The sequence below is a fragment of the Halichoeres trimaculatus genome, unplaced genomic scaffold (assembly GCF_033239565.1).
Source record: "Halichoeres trimaculatus isolate MK-OKI-2021-1 unplaced genomic scaffold, fHalTri1.1 fHalTri1_scaffold_20, whole genome shotgun sequence".
Lineage (NCBI taxonomy): Eukaryota > Metazoa > Chordata > Actinopteri > Labriformes > Labridae > Halichoeres > Halichoeres trimaculatus.
Window position 1 is genome coordinate 17542398 of NW_027437198.1, and position 18940 is coordinate 17561337.

An 18940-nucleotide genomic window follows, 5' to 3' on the forward strand; every position below is an offset into this window, starting at 1 on the left:
ATTAGGCCCATATTCCGTGTTTAATTTCGAACCCCTGCTAAAAAAAATACATATAAGATTAAAAAAAATGGTTCCTTCAAACTGTCAGCACTTAGGTTTTTAAACTACTTAAAAATGAGCAACTTTACCGGTCACATCCAGAAGTTACACAAAACTAACACACACTCAAAAAAGTAATAGAAAAAAATCACACGCGGAGCAATCTTTTTGATTTCACTTTATTCATAAAGAAAGGCAATTGAGAAACTTCATATTTACAGCAGTGACCTGTTGATCCTTAACATTCATTATACAAATAGCAGTAATACTGATATGTTAATATAATAATAACTTTGTAAAGTCTGGCTACATTTTTAAAATAGGGTACATATTTGTTAAATGATGATTTTGTTAATACAAAAGTTAGTCCCACAAAAGTATAAATTAGATAGGGTTTCAAAGGGAAGGCATAAAAAGTAGACAACAACCTCCTCTCTCTCTCACAGACCACTTTCAAGTTAAAACATTGATGGGAGTTATCACACAATTTACTGAGAGCTTTCATTTTAAGGATACTTATCGATGCCTGATGCTTTTTTATATGTTCTATCTCTTCATAAATATTGTTTGAGCCATGAATGCACACTCATCTGTGTTCTCTGAGCTGGAGCATTGAAGTCTCCTTGGTCGAATTGAATATCCAACGTGGTCTTCAGATCCCCTCTCAAGAGCTCTTTTTTCAAACACCTGAGTGAAAGCAGAAGAAGATGCTGATTAATGTACACTGTATGGAGACAACAGAGGAAAATGTGCACCTCACGGCTCATTTCTACCTTTGGTCATAGCCTTGATGATGAACTGCTTGCTCTTCTTCTCCAGCCTGTTGGAGGCAGTGCAGGTGTAGGTCCCTGGGGTCAGTGAGGAGGAGGTTAGAACTGCTTCATTCTCTGTACTGCCTTGTATAGGATGAGGGAACTGCCAGCTGTACACAGGTGCAGGGTTTCCTGTGGCAGTGCAGTTTAAGGTCAATTCAGTCCCCTCTTTAAGGTCCAAAACTTCTGACTCAGGACTAAGGAATGCAGGAGAAACTACAGGAAAAAAAATCACAGCTATTAAACATTAACATGTCAAACTGATAAGAGCTCTTTAATAAATCTTCATCTGTTAGACTTACAGTATACAGATGCATTCAGAGGCTCTGAGGTCACAGTAGGGGGTGGTTTTGGTCCCTCTGGCCCAAGTTCTAGCTCAGCCACACACCTGTACTGCACCCCATTCTCATCTTTTGTGGGTGTGATCAGGAGGATAGAGGACACTTGGACAGGTGAGGAAGATGTGAGGTCAGAGAAGGAGTGGTTGTAAACCTCAGTCTGCCCTCGGTACCACCTCAGAGTAAGGTACTGAACTGGCGCAATGTTCTGAACCTCACAGAGCAGCTGGTACTCTTTCCCTTCCACCATGGGACCAGTGTGGTTTGCAGGCCTGATGGAGACGCTGTCTGGGGTTTCTGTAGAAATAGACACAAAGCTCATGTCATGACTGAAACAAGTTTATCAGAGCGATCCATTTTAAAAACTAAAATTGGACTTACTGTAAAGAACAAGGTTAAGTTTCTCCTCACACTGCCTTGGGGCCGTGAAAAACACCCCATAGCAGATGGGCTCCTCTATCCAGTCAATGAGGCTGTCCACCTTCCACTGGACAGACAAGTCCTGCTGAGTGTGTGTGGCACTGATGGCGGATTCCCAGCCAAGGACACGGACTGGACGAGCAGCTTCGCATGTGACTGACACTGGCTCCCCGAAGCCCACTACCACCCTGGAGGGCTTGATGATGAGGGAGCAACCTTCACCTGACACTGAGACAGGCAGATCAAGTAATGATCAATAATGTCATCACCACCTTCTGTCTACTTCTTGCGCTTTAGTATATGTAAGTAGGCTATATGTACCTATTATGTAACCCTGTTGCAACACATACAGGGAAGTTACACATCAGACACAGTGGGATGTTTCTGGGCCTGCTATAATAAAGACTAAGGCACCATTAAACTGGTCGTGCGTCAAAGTTGATTCATCTAAACGCGTAATTGTGAGCTGACAGTATCTTTAATACAGACCACATGCGTCAGACTGTCCGAATTGTGCAAGGAATTTCTCCTAAAGCGTGTTATAACTATTATTTGGTTAGCATGTTTATAAATCAGTTGAAGCTAGCCATACTTTTAGGATACAACTAAAGCATGAAAATAATCTCTAAACATTTACATTACGCTGGGTAAAACTGTGAGCAGATGCGACGTTGCCTTTCATCTTCTCAGTTATTCGCAGACGAGCAGCCTACTTCCAGAAATAATATCTATAATCCAACAAAGTGCAAGAAAATAACATGTCGCCAAATATATCTTACCTGAGTAAAACACGCAGAACGCCACAATGCACGAAAGAAATGTAGTCTCCATACTTTCTGTACCGATTCGTCGATAAAGTGGCGAGGGAAAGAAATCTCCAACTTGAACAAACTTGGCAACTCTGGAGGGAACAATGTTGGGACAAAAGGGCCCCCTCCAAACCCAGCTGACTTTGGGGGAGTGGGGGGGAGAGGGGAGAGAGGGAAATTTAACAGGTGGCAGGCCTGTGAAAAACACGGTCCAATCCTTTTCACTGCACTGGTTTAAGACTTAGCAGGAAATTAGAGGCCTGTTATCTGATTAGCAACAATGCATATAATGCCATAGCACAGGGCAAAGTGGAAATTTTGTGGCGCAAGTTTCTCACGTTTAGCATCTTAGGTGTTGTAGTTTGAGGAAAAATGTGGATGACAAATTTAAGCTTTAAAGGTTAAACAGTTTAAAAATTATGATAACATTTAATGCATTTGAAAGTAATTGTATTTTGGCATTAATTCTTATCAGCCCAATCTGGCATCAGACATGCATCTGAAGTCTAATTCTCACAGCTCCTCAATACCACTGAAAATATATACTTTCTTGTAGTATATTTTATTTTTATAGATAGATACAAACTGGCATATATATGTGTTTAAGTGTACCTTTATCGTAATCTCTACATTCCATACACTCACATGACATGTTTCACTTTTGATTCAGGACTTTTATCTCCCCGTCAAGCCATGACTGCCTGGGAACAAAAGCCTGTTTTCACTTTTGCCTGCATGCTCGTCTCCTATTGCTCCTGAACTCTATGCTTTTGTGAATCCCAGCAGGCAGGAGTGTTGTGGTTGTGCAGCGTTAAGCTTTTTAGACTCACACTGTGACCAGAATGCTACACAGTGTATCCACTCTGACACAACTGCAGCAAAAGTGAACAAGTAATCAGAAGCTTTTGGTGGATTTCTGGAGAGTCCAGCTGGGAATCTTGTATTACAGATTGCAGTACATGCTCACTGTACTTTTAATATTCTGCTCCTTCAACTACTCTTGAGAAATATGTTAGGCTTTGGTGACTTCAATAACACTTTTTTTTTTCCGACTCAATGACAAATCGAGCTTAGCCGGATATTTGCTTTGCCAGGTTGTTATAGTAACTCAGTAAGATCATAAACAAACAGTGCAGTCTGGTAGAAAAATTTCCTGGAAATGACAGACTGACCATAAGAGGTGTGATTTTAAACAGTTTATGTTAGCAGCCATAGGAAGGCTAACAGATGCTCTCCTTTACATTGAGTTTGTTGAGTACTTATTAGTATGGCAGTCTCGGCACGGTATCATGTAGGCTACATTGAATGAGGGAGGGAGAAGGGGAGGAGTGGTGGAGACAAAAGTTGGCAGTGAAACAAAACAGTCATGAAAGACATTGGTCTGACTTTGCCTCAATCAGTATTCTGCCTAGGGATGATAGAGAATCTGCACTAATTGAACAGATGATGTATACAAACAAGCTACTAAGGCACAAAACCGTTTTTGTTATTTTATCTCACATTTTACCTCTTTTAATTCATTTCACAGCAATGGACTACAAACGATGATAAGTATTCTTGACAAAATCAAATTCTAACATGCTTTAGTGGCTCATTGTCTGGTTATTTCAATAAAAAACTATTTTTTTATCATATAAAAGTGTTGATACATCTCAGAAATTGGAGAATTTGGGTTGTCAGTGTAAACATATTTATACATTCTGAGCTGTACTGGTACACAACATAAACACGTAACAAAAGTTGTTTTTTTTTACACAAGTATTTTACAGAGCATGACACACGAGAAATGTTTGCCTATACAAAAAATGAATCACATAAACACACCTTCATTTCAACAATGTACCCAAATGCTTAAGTGATGATGTTTTCACTTTATCAGTTTTATTTATTGAAACATTTTATTAAAAATGTACCGAATGAGTTTGTTACTGTGTCAGTTCAGGGGTAAATGGCTTCCATAGATGGATCAATCAAGTGGCTTTAATTTGTATAAAGCTTCTGCACAGTTTCAGGTATAAAAATAGATTTTGTCTCGCATGCTGCGACTTGCTCTTCATTTTGCATAGATTTCACCACAGCACTCTGACTAAGCTTTGACATCACAGTGTCTATTTACTGTCACACTGGACCTCATGACAGTGCAATATTGTTTTTTCAAGGGATGGTGTGGTTATGGTAGTGCAGAGCAATAAGGAGAACAGTAGCATTGTTTTACATAGCAGTACCTCTATTGCTGGTTCAGTGACAGGACTATGGCCTATAGTTGTGCTGGTGTAGATTTCACACAGCAGAAAAGGTGTAGTGTAAAAATCTTAGTAAAGTCTGAAACTTCCTGGATTAATATCAAATTTCTAGAACATGTTAAGTACCGCCATTCACCTGTTAGTCTGCTACTCATGAAAGACAAAGAGAAGTTTGATTAATCAGCTGAGCTGTACTCTGAATTTACCAACCTATGCATTTTCTTAGCTTAAACACAACACTCTACTGCAGTTTGGGTGTTTTAAAAAGCACTTTTCAATCAAATGTATTATTATTATTATTATTATTATTATTATTATTATTATTATTATTATTATCATCATCATTATTATCATTATTATTAAAACATAAACTAGCCATGAGTTCATTGAGTTGATTATTGCTCTACACAACTATGAGGTCCATCAGTGTCTGAAATAAAGTGCAGTCTGTAGTTTCTGTAAGCAGAACAAAGAGTGAAAGCTGTTTCCCACAAACAACCTGTCCACAAGTCGTACATGCAGTCAAGAGATCAGGGTGTGGCTTTTTCATTTTAGGACACAGTCATCAGTAAGGTTGCACTCACCTCAAGCACATAACAAGACACACTGAGACAGTGAAGTTTGTTTTGTTTTGTTTTGACCTTTTTCTTGTCTAGCAGTTCTGGCGACGCCATTTCCTCTGAAATGGACTCATTTTGTCTCATTGTGACACTACATCGATGTAATGCTGCTACAGTTAATAAAAACAATTCTTAAGAAACAGACATGGTGTTTGAACCACTATAAAGAGAATGGTCCCAACCCAGTATGATCTTATTAGAGTATTGACTCATGGGTTGAATACAGTATGTTTAACCCCAGTCCTGTTTAGGGATTGTGATACAGTCTTTCATTCCAACTGATGTCTACAAAATCCTCACATCATCATTTTGTCACTTTGATACTGAAGAAATATTTATCAGGACTCTGTGTTGTTCACAACATAATCCTGCTGTAAGTGGGTACAATGTTGAAAATTTACACATCAAGTAGTTAATATGCAGGACATAAAATAAAAACAATCAAAGTAAAGCTCAAAGAAGCTTAAAACTCATTCAAGAAAGAGAGTTCGGCATTCAGAGGTTGTAACATGATTCAATGCAGTTAATATGATCACATGCACCAAAGAGACCCAGCTGCAGTCAGGTTCACTGTCACAGAGAAACAACTTCAGATGAGAAAAACACATTTCCTCTGTGCATGTAAAGTGTTATTGTTAATAGACTTTGGTTTCATGTAGGTTTTTTAAAAACAGCCTATAAGGCAAGACATTTAAAGCACTAACAACCAAGCGCCACCCGATGCTCATCCAAGTTCAGCAAATGAGCATGCAGATAAGATCATGCCCCTGAGCTTTAAAAAAAAGTCACTAGTTTTTGTTTCTCCAAGCACAAAAAAGCCATGCAAAGTTCAGTAATAAAAAAAACATCAGTTTCATACAGGTCCAGATGTTGGTTTTCCTTTGAGATAGCTGCTTTTGTTGAAAGCAAATGTGCCGTCAGGTTTCACGAAAAAAAGACCGGCAACAACAATCAGGACTCCCAGGGACACAAATCCTCCAATCAAGGCTGCAAAGGTTGTGCGGTCCCCTGTGGGAGGAGGGAGTTTTTTTTGTTAAATTCTCTCTCAGTTCACCTGCTCTGGTCTTTAAACAGGAGGTTTCTTCTGCTTGTGATAAACAACACATCCAAGAAAAAAGATTATAACAAAGAATACAGCCACTAAAATCCCAGCAGTGGTTCCAGGATGACTACCTGATGGAGAACAACAGCATGATGAATCACTGAATGACACACGGCAATACATCAAGTAAAATCTAGCATGAAGAAAAATGTAAAGACATCTTACTTTTTGCTTCAGTTACAGTGAAGAACTTCGTCATGGTGCCCTGGGTGTTGGAGGCGGTGCATTTGTATGTCCCAGGAGCCTCAAAGGGTGAAGTCAAAATGGGTTGGTCCTCATTTTGAATCTTGTTCCCCTGTTGTATTTGTTGTGGGGAATGCCAGCTGTATTTTGGTGAAGGGTTTCCTGTCGCTGTGCAGTTCAGATTCAGCTCTCTACCAGCTGGAATTTCATGTGTCTCATTTGCAGGATCCATGAAAGAAGGCGGGTCTAGGGTTTTGCATATTAAATACAGACATACACAGAAAGGAAACAGAGAAGATATTTAAAACACAATGAAAAAGGTTAAAGAGCAACTTATGTTCTCATGCTATCAGCAGACTGTTATTGTTTCACAAAGATGGCATTAAAAACTTACACAGTACCACAGCTTGCACAGACGCCGGGGCTATTTTGGGTGATGTTTCTGATGGCCCGAAGTCCAGCTTTGGCTTACAAGAGATCCGAGCTCCATCGTGGTCTCTATGAGCTGTCAGCTTTAGGACAGATGACTTGTTGACAGGAGTTTCTGTTTGCTCTTTAAACTCTTCAGTGGACTCTTCTTTATCATTAATGTACCAACGCACAATGAGGTTTCTCACTGGAGCAACATTGACAATGTCACATCGTATCCTATAACTCTGGTCAGATTCCATTGGGTATCTGAACTCAGAAATGGAGACACTTGGTATTTCTGTAAAGAAAAAAAAAAGCTTTAAAAACCTAGAAAAGTTCCAGATTAGCTTTATCAGATAACATTGACATGTACTTACGGTAGACTGTGACTGGCAGTACTTTCAAGCACTGATTATCATCACCGTGCATATTGATGTAGCATTTTGGGTCTAAGAACCATTGTGTGACTGAGTCAATTTTTAAGTCCACAGAAGTGACCCCCAATGTGAGTGGAGTGGATCCTAAAGGAGTCTCCCAGCCCATTCCCTCTGTCTGGTTGGACAATGATGTGCATTTGGCAAAGAAAGGATCTCCAAATCTCACCACAGCCGCCTGTGGATCCATCTCAACTGGACAGGAGGAACTCACAGGCTGTCCTGAAAGTGTAAAGTGGATCTTACAAACTGCAGAACAAGTAATTTACCAAACAGCTCTGGTGCAGATGAACAATTTTTCCATGGTTTAGAGTTTCAAATACCATTTGCGCTATTATTTAGCATATGAAACCCTTCTTCTTTCAACTTGCTGACAAGCAATGACTTTAAAACCAGCAGCACTTAAGTAAGAAAAACTTACTTTTCATTGACTGCATATTATTCAGTTGTGTGTTGATTGTTTTCTTATCTTGACTGGGAACTCTGAAGCATAAAACTTTATTCCAGAGTAAACACCTGGTTTATTTTTAAACATTTTAGGAAAGCTATTTGTCAAGAAGCTAAAAAAAAAACTTGGAGCGACAGGAAGAGGGGAGGAGAGCAGCAGCTGATGTCAAGGGTGGGAATTTTAAATATTTAACTTCTTTTTTTTTTTCCTTTGGGGGGGCTTGATTAAAAAAATAATCATTTTACAGAAAGGGGTAGTGAATGATTAAATCACTGTTTTTAGATTATACTTCTCAAATATTGCTCAACTTTAAAACAAAAAATCAGATGGTTCATTTACCCCAATTTACCCAATGACTTGCTCAACTTCCCCCTAACCTAAAATAAATTGAGATATAATTACACGTTTTGGTTAAGTCCTATTTTCATGGCTATTTCTCCCCAAAACACTTTTTTTAGTTATGGAAAAAATGAAATAGATTATTTGTTTTAAATGTATATGTCTATTTATTTGTACCCTGGAGGACAACCTAAGTAAAAGAGTTGGCTTGTGATATTCACTCACTCTTCCCTAGTCTATGGTGTTAGGTCAAAGAAAGTAGTTAAACAATGGGCGTAGGCCACAGAGTATTGTACTGCAGCGTCCATGCTCCAGCCGACACGATAATGAAACCAACATGTAACACACAGGCAGGCAAACATTAAATTAAAGTAAAGGAGTAGACGTTACCTGAGCATGCAAACAAGCCGATGACCATAAGGAACCACATACTGATTTCAAAGGTGTGCAACTAAGTCACACTTTTACACCAGGAAAAGCTAAAACAGTTCAGGTGACAAACTTATTTCCAAATCCGTGTCCTTCGTTGCCGAGTGTCTCCTTTCTCTTTCAAAAGAAAGTCCCAAACAGTTAGTAAACCTATCCATGTGCTGCATTGGGATGTTCCTCGGAAACTCCCCTCATTTCACAAGCACGTCGGGCAGATGTTAGTGTGTACCGCGTCAGGCAAGCTCAGCTAATGACCAACTCAGGGGCTGGGCTACTGTAAGTGTTGCTTAAACGAATACAGTAAGACATACGTATCGGTTGCTGTATCCATTTTTTTCACAACACTGTGACCGGAAAGAGCTACTTGTATGGCTTGCGTTAAGATTGAGGTAAGTGGTAGAAGTTGGGAAGCAGCCAACGATGTCTCGTTTGGGTTAGACAGCGCATACTCCTGAAATACAGCATTCAAAAGAAAAATCATCTTAAAGCAGAGTCTGTTCGTTTATCCTTTACTCCCAAATACCCCAAAGATTATCCCGGCAGTGATAAATCAACATACAGACAACCTCCCACACCCTCTGTGAAGGAGAGTTGTGGGTCTTGAGTTATACCTGTACAGGATTTCCAACAGCACCGAAAGGCAGCACAAAGAGCGCAGTACGAGATGGTGCATAGCACCCTCTACCGGCTGCTTACGCCTATAAATAACATAAAATTCTAAAAAAAAAAAAAAAAAAAAAAAAGTTTAGAGTGAATTTTCTCTATTATAAGGAGTCCACTCACTAATAAACCCGTTTTTTTTTATTTGTTTCTATAGATCAAACGTTAATTACACAGCTCAATATCTAGGCCGCTGTTGCTCGAGTTTATGTCCACTTTTAAATTAAAGCTGTAAAGACTGCCATTTCATAGATTGTTGTATTATTGCTAATTCTGGCCAGCCTTGTATGCACATCAGATAGAAACAAGCTGATATATAAGGTCTCAATAACAAAACAAAAAGTTTGAAAACCCACACTTTTATTACCGAAATACAGTTTAACACAAAAAAATATTTACAGCCATATTCACAAATGTGTTTCAATGGTCTCATGTGCCAATACGCGGGGAAGGATCTCCCATTCTCAAAGTCCTCTATACATTTCCAATGTTTAAAAAACATGTCTGCAGTCCATTTTCCATACTAAATAGATCAATCATTACAGTTTTTTATATAAATAAATAGCCTTTGCATTTACACAAAATATACTCCTGAATATACAGATCTAATAGGCAAAATGCCTGCAGTCATTCATACAAAAGCAAAGAACTTTGGTACACAACAGTGAGACCCCATTAGGCCAAATCCTGGCACAGAATGGCACTGCAAAAGGCCAGGCATAAAGGAGGCTACAAACTCTAAAACAAGTGCAGAGTGTCTTACAAAGAATAGAGCAGGAACATTGGGCTCAGTGGAAAGAATGTGAAGCAAAAATGTCCACACGTTTGGCAAAGCTGGTGTCATTTTCACAGATTCAGTATCACACTTTCAGAGACTGATCAGCAGAGGAAGAGAAAATAGTGCACTTCCGCCAGTGTGACTGATAATATCACAGCAGCCTCAGGGTGACCACTGGGTTTGTCTGTAAAGTAATAACTGATGAATATCTCAGTTACAGTGAATTTAAAAATGACATCAAAAGACAAACTCCCTTTGAGCTGATTAACAAACATCAAAACAGTTGCCAGCTTTTCTTTTAAGTTGGGGTTGATTTCTTTTGTTCCTCATCTTCTTTCTATCCAGTGAAAACAGGTTAAATCCAGTAGTTAGTCTGAAATCTCAAGCTTTGAATGCTCAGCTTTACAAAAACTCACTCAACATTAAGGGAAAAAAAAGATAAGTGGCAAAACATGTCAGGATGCGTGATGTCTAACAGATGTCCAATGAATGAGCTGGCTGAGTAGCATTCAGGGTTTATAAACACTGTAGTTGCTGTTGGCAGCAAGATGCAGCTCACTCAGAGTGATTGGCTCCCTCTTCTCTGCTATGACAGCGTGGTCATAGGAAACTGCAGGTCCCATCCGTTGTGTGCTACATTGCCATTGTGGACACTAAGTTTGGGATTTTTGAGACTGTAGCGTCGCATTTTGGTGTTCTTGTAGTAGATTGAGTAGAAGAAGACGAATACGACTGAGATGGCAATGACTGTGACAGCCACAAATCCAGCTATGAGGGGAAGGTAGTCCTCTACAATGAAACAAGACAACATAATAATTAGCATTAAGGAAAAGCATTTGAATTAAAAGGCGATAAGAAGTTTAACTGGAATATGAATCTACTGTCTGCCAGAGTTCTGGTCTCCCTGAGGGGGAGCACTGTACTTCTAGAAAAAAAGATCTTTCAAGGCCTGCACATTGTCTTCGAAGCAATAAAGAGTAGTGTTCCAATAAAAAGTGCTGTTACCTTTTAATATCACTTCAACCTCATAGGAGATGGAGTCCACTACATTGGTTGCGGTGCAGTTGTAGAAGCCTGCCTCAGACACGGTTAACTTGTTTTCCAACACATGGGGCACTTTGTCTGTGCTGTAGTGCCACATAATACTCGGAGGTGGGTGACCATCTGCCTCACAAACCAGATCCTCTGGATAACCGCTGAACACTGGGACTCTCTTTGCAAGTTTCGTGGTATTGATCACCGGCTTATCTGTTGAGAAGGTTTACAAACAGAGCAGCGTGAGGTCAAAGTATGGGTGATTAGACTTTCTTATTCAGAAAACAAAATATTCCTGATTTAATCTTATTATTGAATTAATAATGTCTCTGATAATATGACAGCCATAGCTTTTCCATAATCACATAATCTTAAGTCGATTGAAAATGTGATCTTACAGTAAACAGTGATGTTGAGGGTGCTGGAAGTCATGCTGGGCATTGGCTGAGGCCCTTTAGGTCCAAGGTCCAACTCAGCCTCACATCTGAGCTCTGCTCCATTGTGCGTTCGGTTCAGAGTGACGCTGATGATAGACGACACATTCAGCGGGGACTGGGTGACACTGATGTCACAGGTTGTGTTGTTCTCGAGGCAGCCGGTCACTCGCGTTGAGCCTGTTGAAGAGTGATAAACAGGAACTGATGAAAACGTAGGTTGTGTATAATATAGTACTTCCTGTTGTTGTTCAATCTTAACACTAAGGGTGATGACAGGGGAGCAACCTTTGCTTTTCACTCTGCTCTGTAAATGTTTACACACTGGCTAGCACATTAAGCACTTTTAACTTGTTGATGAGAATGAGTAACATGTCTTAAATGTTGTGTCTTTTATCAGTCCGTAGTACATTTCTGTGATGATGACATACTTGTTAGTAACAATATCTGTGCCGAAACTAAAAAATATAAGCTGCATTTTCTGATCTTTAGCACTATGAAAGGAGCCAAAGGGGTTTGGAGATTTCTTGATATCAAATGTAACGTTGGACTTGTGTACTAAACAACTCCCACCTTTGAGTGGCTTGATGGTTTCATTCCCTCTATACCATCGCACAGCCAGGTTTCGTGCAGGAGCAATGTTGGTAATATCGCACTGCAGCTGGAATTCTTTGCCCTCCACCACTGAGCTTAAATTACCAACCGTGTGGATGGAGACACTGTCTGGTGTTCCTGGTGACATGATTGTAAAGAATGAAAAAACAGAGCTCAGAAACTAAAGAAAGAAAATATTGTGAGAGTACAAATAAGAAAAAATTGAAGACGTACTGTAAAGAGTGAACTTTAAATGTTTTTGGCACCATCCTATGCCCTGAAAATTCCCAATACACACAGGTCTGAGGTCCCAGTCTTTGTGGGTGTCAACAGTCCAGCTTGTGTTTGTCTTCAAGCCCTGCTGGTCTTGCCAGTATATTTCTTTGACGTTGCTGGAGTTGGTTGTTGGCTTGCATGTTGTGTTCTTGCTCCCCTCCTGGTATTGTATCACCATCCCGTCTGGAGTTATTTCAATAGGGCATTCTTGCTTGGCACCTGTGGAAAGTAGAGAGGGGGTGAAATTGTTATTGCAGTCCAAGTCTCCACATATCCATTAGCTTATCACAACATTTCCTCCTCCAGTGGTGGAGTGAAATACTGTTGAACAAAAGCTATGTCTCAGGAAGCAAGAGGAAGGGCTCAGGAAGGATGTACCCCTCCCTTAAAGAAGTCTGCACTTACTGCCCACCAGTCTTTGTGTTCAGATTTACACTTTAAACTCATATCTTAGCAAGAGTTTTCACATTCATGCAGAAAGTCAGCAAGATAGTCTTATCATTCAATGTTTACAAAAACATTCTTTCCTATATTCAGTCATACCTTGTGCCATGTTGTCACTAATTCCTCAACTCACAGATTCAATTTCCCTTTTCAATATCTGAATAAAACATGGAATAATCCCCTCCTCACTACTTTTTGAACATACATTGGTTTTTTTTTTTGTAACACATCATAACTCAGCAGCCTACATTAATGGATTGAAAGAAAAAACAGCTTTTTCTTCTTTAGAAATCCATGATTTTCCAAACATGCAGGAAACAATGATAACCGGCTCAGAGTGGCACAACTTACTCAGTCCTGTCCCGTTAGAAAGCCGCAGCAGCTCTAAAGTTATATAGACTGATAGAAGACGAAGGAAGTGTCTTTCATCCATTTAAAAAAAGCTTCGAGGTTTTTCCAACAGCGTCTTCTATTTCACTGAGCGAGTCCAAAGTTTTGTGTCGGCTTCCCTCAGCGGAATTGGGCGAAACAGCGAATTGTTGACGTTTTAAGGAGAAAGCTAAGCTAAGCTACGGCTCCAGGCACTGTAGAGTTCCTACCTCTACATCCACGGAGAGGAAACTGAACATGCCACCCCCCTCCCTCCTTCACCCAACATGGAAACACACGCACGCGCGAGGCATTCGCGCCCACTGTGTCTATAAATGTCTCTAAACTTGCTGTTCAAGTTAGCTTCAGAAGGGTATGGACAGCACAGGCCTGTAGTTTCGTTACTAGACAAAAGCGTCTTCGCCTGTCATAACCAGCAGCATAACCATAAATTATAAAGGAGATATAAAACAGCCTGCTTATCTTAATTAAGCTTTTAGCTTTAGAACTCACAGACTAAGAGGAAACGACAAAAAAAGAAAATGTGGTCTTTGGGGCTTAGATAATAAAAGATAAATTCAGGATCAAACAATGAGTTGTGTAGCCTGATTTTTTTGAGTTACACTTTTTCGGCTGCCAAAACTAGGGACTGACTGGAAGTGTACCTGTGTTGCCACAGCACAACGTTTTCACACCTCTATGTTCCCACATTTCTATGATTTTTTCCCCCCCCAAAATTATTCCCTATGTTCCCACAGTTCCCATATTTTATCCAAAATGTGGTTTTGTTTGTCTGAGTTAAAGAAACGTAATTATTATGCTCTTCTTCAGCCCAAACCTTCTCCGATTGCACTGACGTCACGATTTGGGTAATTACCCGGATGTGCGGCGGCATTGGAGGTGCACGAACGTAAATATTGAATGGTCAGAGATAAGAGTGCGCTGTAAAATATTATTTTAAGATGTCTTATTCGCCAGAAAGTGTGCAAAAACGCACGGAGCACAGTAGAACTCTTTATGAAGGACCCGGTCAGCAAGAAAAAGAGATATATTTCGAAAAATTACGTCCAATACGCGGGAGAGACCTATTCGGGAGTTAGCATCCGTATCATCATCTACCCAAAGGTATGAACACAAAGAAGTTAGTATTATAATTTTCATGGAAAAAGAGGTCCTCGGAATAAATGATGTTCTTTTAGGAGAGGCTTTAAAAAAAGCCCCCCGAAAGATCCTGAATTTTACTAATGTACTATTACTGCGAGTTACCTCTTAATCAAAGTTATATTCTATCATAATACTTTTACTTTTACTAGAGTGAGATTTTAAGATGCTATGGGCAGAGAACATGACCAACCTGACAGGAAATGCTGTGAACAAACTCAAATGTTGTGATTAATGCAGATTATTGCCTTAGAAATCCTGATGGAGCTTTGCTAACCACAATGTTCCCCGTTCTTCAGACAATTGTTTGCATCCCTCACCCGATCTGTGATCATTTTTGGTTGTCAAAAATGAAATGTTTTTTTTCTCAGTCTGACCAATTGATGCAGCAAAAAACGCAGCAGTATATTACCATTTTGTGCAACAACAATCCTTTAAAGCTGCAAGCTTAGTTCCATTCTGTTGTGAGATGTGCCTCCAACATGGCCGAGCTCAAGTTGATTACAACATGTGAAAACATTCTATTTTATTTTTTCTTGTACTGATTATGATTGTGACATTTTCTGCGGCTAGTGACTGAAAAAGTCTCATTCATTAATTCATTTACTACAAAGTGCTTCCTAAAAATCTTGTGGGAGGATAGGGATTCAATTGAAGGGAAAAGTAGTACAACACAAGCCCTAATTCTGAAAATGTCCCAGAAATGTGGGAACACTGAGCTGTGGGAACATTGAGCTGTGGGAATATAGGGGTTGATCCCCACTGATCCCCACTGACCCCCACTGTGGCGTCAGATCTATAACCTTGTTTTGAAGGTGTTTTCTTGTACAAGTGCTACTACCAACAAAGTAAATGCCCAATAATTGAAGGAATACAGCCACTGTGCCTGTAAGGCTGTGGCAGAGCATTTCTAGCAATTCTCAGTGCAACAAAAACTTACAGTCACCTTGTCCTTTGAAGGAAAATGCTCATTGTGATGCAATCAGCTTTAAGGCTATAAGAACCAAGTGAATGCTGAATAGAAAATATCTTTGGGTTACTTATCAAGGTCAAAATATTAAATCCATGGCATGAATTCCAATCACTTCTGGCCCAGAATTAATGCCATACTTGGGGCTTCATGATGAAACCCAAAACAAATAGGTAGCTGTTTCATTTTGCCCAGAGTTTTTAATACTATCATGCTCATCATGATGATGTTATAATAATGTAATAGGTTGACTTTTTTCTCCATCATAGTTATTTTCACCTTACCTTTCACAGTGACTCTGGCTGTTTCGGAGACACGTCCCATGCCATTCCAGGCGTGACACTTGTAAAGTCCCATGTTGTATGTAGTAGAGTTATGGATGAGCAGATAGGAAACTCCATCTTCATATTTCTCCTCCACGTTGTCAGTACGGTAATAATCCCAGTAATAGTTGGGTCGTGGGTTGCCTGTTGAGGAGCACTTGAGCCACACTGTAGATCCAACATCAACTTCAGAGTCTTCAAGCTCAACTATCGGTGACGGAGGGTCTGTGAGGCAACAAATCGAACAATGTGAGTCAGAGGAAAATCAAATCCAAGTTTGTAACATACTGAATGAGAGGTATGAGAAACTTCTTGAAAATAACTCACATAGCACAGTAATATCCAACGACACATTGACACTTGAGAGTATGTTTGAAGCGGTGACAATGTACTGTCCTGCATCTCTTCTTGTTAAGTTATCTGGAAGGTCCACCTCCTCCTCATCTTTGAACCAGAGGATCTCAGGTTTAGGGAAGCCCTTAACAGTGCAGGAAACGTTGTGAGGGGAGTACTCCAGCACGGTGTAAGGGCCTGGACATGATAGTTCTGGTCCATCTGAGAGCAAAATATAATATAGTATAATGTGATATAAAGCTAGTATCATGAAGTACAGATTTATAAAAAATGACGATCAGGAACTCACAAAAGACAAGAACTTCGACTTCCTTATTGAGAGCAGAAGCACCCTCAGCTTCAACTACATACAGTCCTGAGTCCTCTCGGCTCAGACGGATGGCTGGGTCTACTGGCTCCCCGTCTTTTGTCCATTTGGCCAAAGGGGTGGGATTTCCTGTCACCTGACATTTCTCTTCTAACGAGTCCCCTTCCAAAAACCCCCCAGCAGAACAATGCAGCTCTGGACCATCTTAAAAAGCAATCAAAAAAAGAAACCACAAAAAAAGAAATGAATAAAGACCATCAATTACACAATATGGGTACAAGAATCAACTTAAATATTTGCGTTATCACCTTTTAAATGTGATTAAATTTCACACCAAGATAATGAAAAGTTGTGCTGTGTAAAATGAGCTTGAAGGATTTATCTTAGCACAGTATTAAAATGCACACGTTTATTCTTGCTTGGCTCATACTTACAGCGAACTGTGATGTTGTACTTGTCTGAGGACACATTAAGTTTCAGATCCTCTGAGCCCAGGTCTAAATGGGCCTCGCATCTGAAGGAGACACCCTCGTCTTGTCTTGATGCATTAAAGCTGAGGACAGATGACTGGTCCACTGGTTCTTTACTTGGATTTTTAAAGGTCTGTGTCTTAAGAAGTTCATCTCCTTTGTACCACTTCACCGTGAGATTTTGAACAGGTGCGACATTGGGGATGTCACATCTGAAGTCATATTCCTGAAATTCTTTCACTCGACCATCCCAGATACTGTCGGAGCTGATACTGATGATGTCAGGGAATGCTGGTGAAAAAGGAGATGTTGTTAGATTCAGTCGAGGTATGAATCTGTGTATAGGAAAATAAAAAGACTCACTGTAAACAACTATTTCCAGGGTTTGGGAGCACTGTTCAGTCGTACTGTTGTCATGTGGAGTGATGAAGCATTTGGAAGAAACAGACCAGTCCGTCAAACTGTCTATACTCCAGGTAAGGTGTTTGACCGGTTGTAAACTCCAGGCTCCATCCGTCGCCTCCCAGCCAATGCCTTCAAACAGGGTCTCTGATGTGCTGCAGTTAACTGAGACTGGGTCTCCATATCTCACCACGACACTGGGAGGGCTCAACTCCAGGGGACAGGAGGAATCTGCACCTACAGCGTGGGAGTGCAGCAGCATGGGTTAGTGCTACAATACAAACATTTAATTACAGCTGTCCTTCCGAGGATGAGCAACAACAGCCTCCCACATGGGTTTGAGTGTGTTACTACTTTATGTGGTGATGCACTGAATCCTAGTTAAAGGGAATCAAGAGAAGTTATGTTGGTGGAAATCATAAAAAGTATTTCTCCAGGATTAACCAAACTGTGCTACACACCATGTATACACAGGAACCAGAGCTTATCAATGCACAGTGACGAGAACATGTTGTTCACTGATTTAAAGAACTGCTACAACCACTTTTCCTTCCACGTGCTACCATGAGTCCTTTCCTGAACTGATCCTCCCATAAGAGTCTGTCACTTAACACCTCACTCTAACAAAGGTAGTGAAAGTGAAATATGAAGTGATAATCATCTTCTGGGGAAAGAGAGTAATGTGTACTAAATAGTCTTTCAAATGTGTGGTTTTCATTCAAATGATCCCTGTGATTTGACACTTCAAGAAATGAAGAAATCAAGGTAAAATTTAAAAAATTACATGTCACATTTAAAAAGCAGAGTGATCAGACACATCAGAATTTTAAGAATAGCAAGTCCACATGAAGTTTAGAAATTATGACCATGCAGGGCTCACTAATAGAGTATTATCTTAAAAAAATTGTCTAAGCTAAAAAAAAAGAAGCTTTTTGTCTCTTTGCTGATCATGCTGTACTGCTCTCTTCTGGTTAAAACAAAGTTCTGCACCTGTAAAAGCCATCTGAAAGTTTTACTTTCCACTATTTAACCTTAAAGAGAAACATATGTCCGCTTCAAAAAGCTAGAGCTAATTCACCTTCTCTAATCTGTGTATTCAAAGTAGATTTTATTTTAATTCTATTTCCATCCTTTGAGAAACAAAAAAATACAACTTTCATGACTGACATGATTTAAATGAAAGATTACGATAAAAAAGATAGATAAAAAATAATTAGAAAGTGAGAAGCACCTACCTGCCACACTGAGGAAAACCCCCACAAAGAGTGGAATAAAGGACGCGCTCTCAATCATTTGATTTGTTTACTCATCTGATTAGTACAATGTCTCCTCTGTGTCTTATCCCAGCTCTGCTCTGTGACTGTCCCGCTGTCCTGATCCGAGAGAAAGCAAAGACTTGCATTCAGAGGAGAGGAACGAGGGAGGTACAGCCAACACACTGGTACACACGCTTTCCAAGCCCGTCCCTCCACTCTCTTTCTCTCTTTCTCCCACACATGCACTTCCTTTTGTGTGGGATATTTCTGCACAGTCTGATATTTAACTCTTTATGACAGAACTTTTGAACAAACAAACTTAAGACTTGATTGTAATATGGAGGAGTTAAATGTTAGCGCTTCTTTACAACCAGCAGTTTCACATCAAAAAATAATTATATTCCATATTTTCCAGGAAATACATAAATATCCGCCATTGTATAGATGTTTCAGGAGCAAATCAGGAAAAAAGAAAGTAAC

At 39.9% G+C, this 18940-nt stretch overlaps 1 protein-coding gene across 1 annotated transcript; it reads right to left on the bottom strand.

Annotated features, from left to right (window-relative positions):
• Positions 1–239: 239 nt before the first annotated feature.
• On the bottom strand, positions 240–18623 carry LOC141809379 (hemicentin-1-like). The gene is made up of 21 exons (XM_074696369.1): positions 18440–18623; positions 17166–17441; positions 16767–17093; positions 16315–16536; positions 15999–16226; positions 15633–15896; positions 12363–12623; positions 12108–12266; positions 11499–11714; positions 11071–11313; positions 10653–10854; positions 8589–8629; positions 7355–7633; positions 6961–7275; positions 6549–6812; positions 6141–6289; positions 2389–2647; positions 1571–1837; positions 1154–1486; positions 813–1067; positions 240–726 (listed from the first exon to the last, which is right to left on the bottom strand). Exons 1-21 carry the CDS (start codon positions 18495–18497, stop codon positions 719–721), a joined length of 4626 nt encoding a protein of 1541 aa, XP_074552470.1. The 5' UTR covers positions 18498–18623; the 3' UTR covers positions 240–718.
• Between the last annotated feature and the right edge of the window lie 317 nt (positions 18624–18940).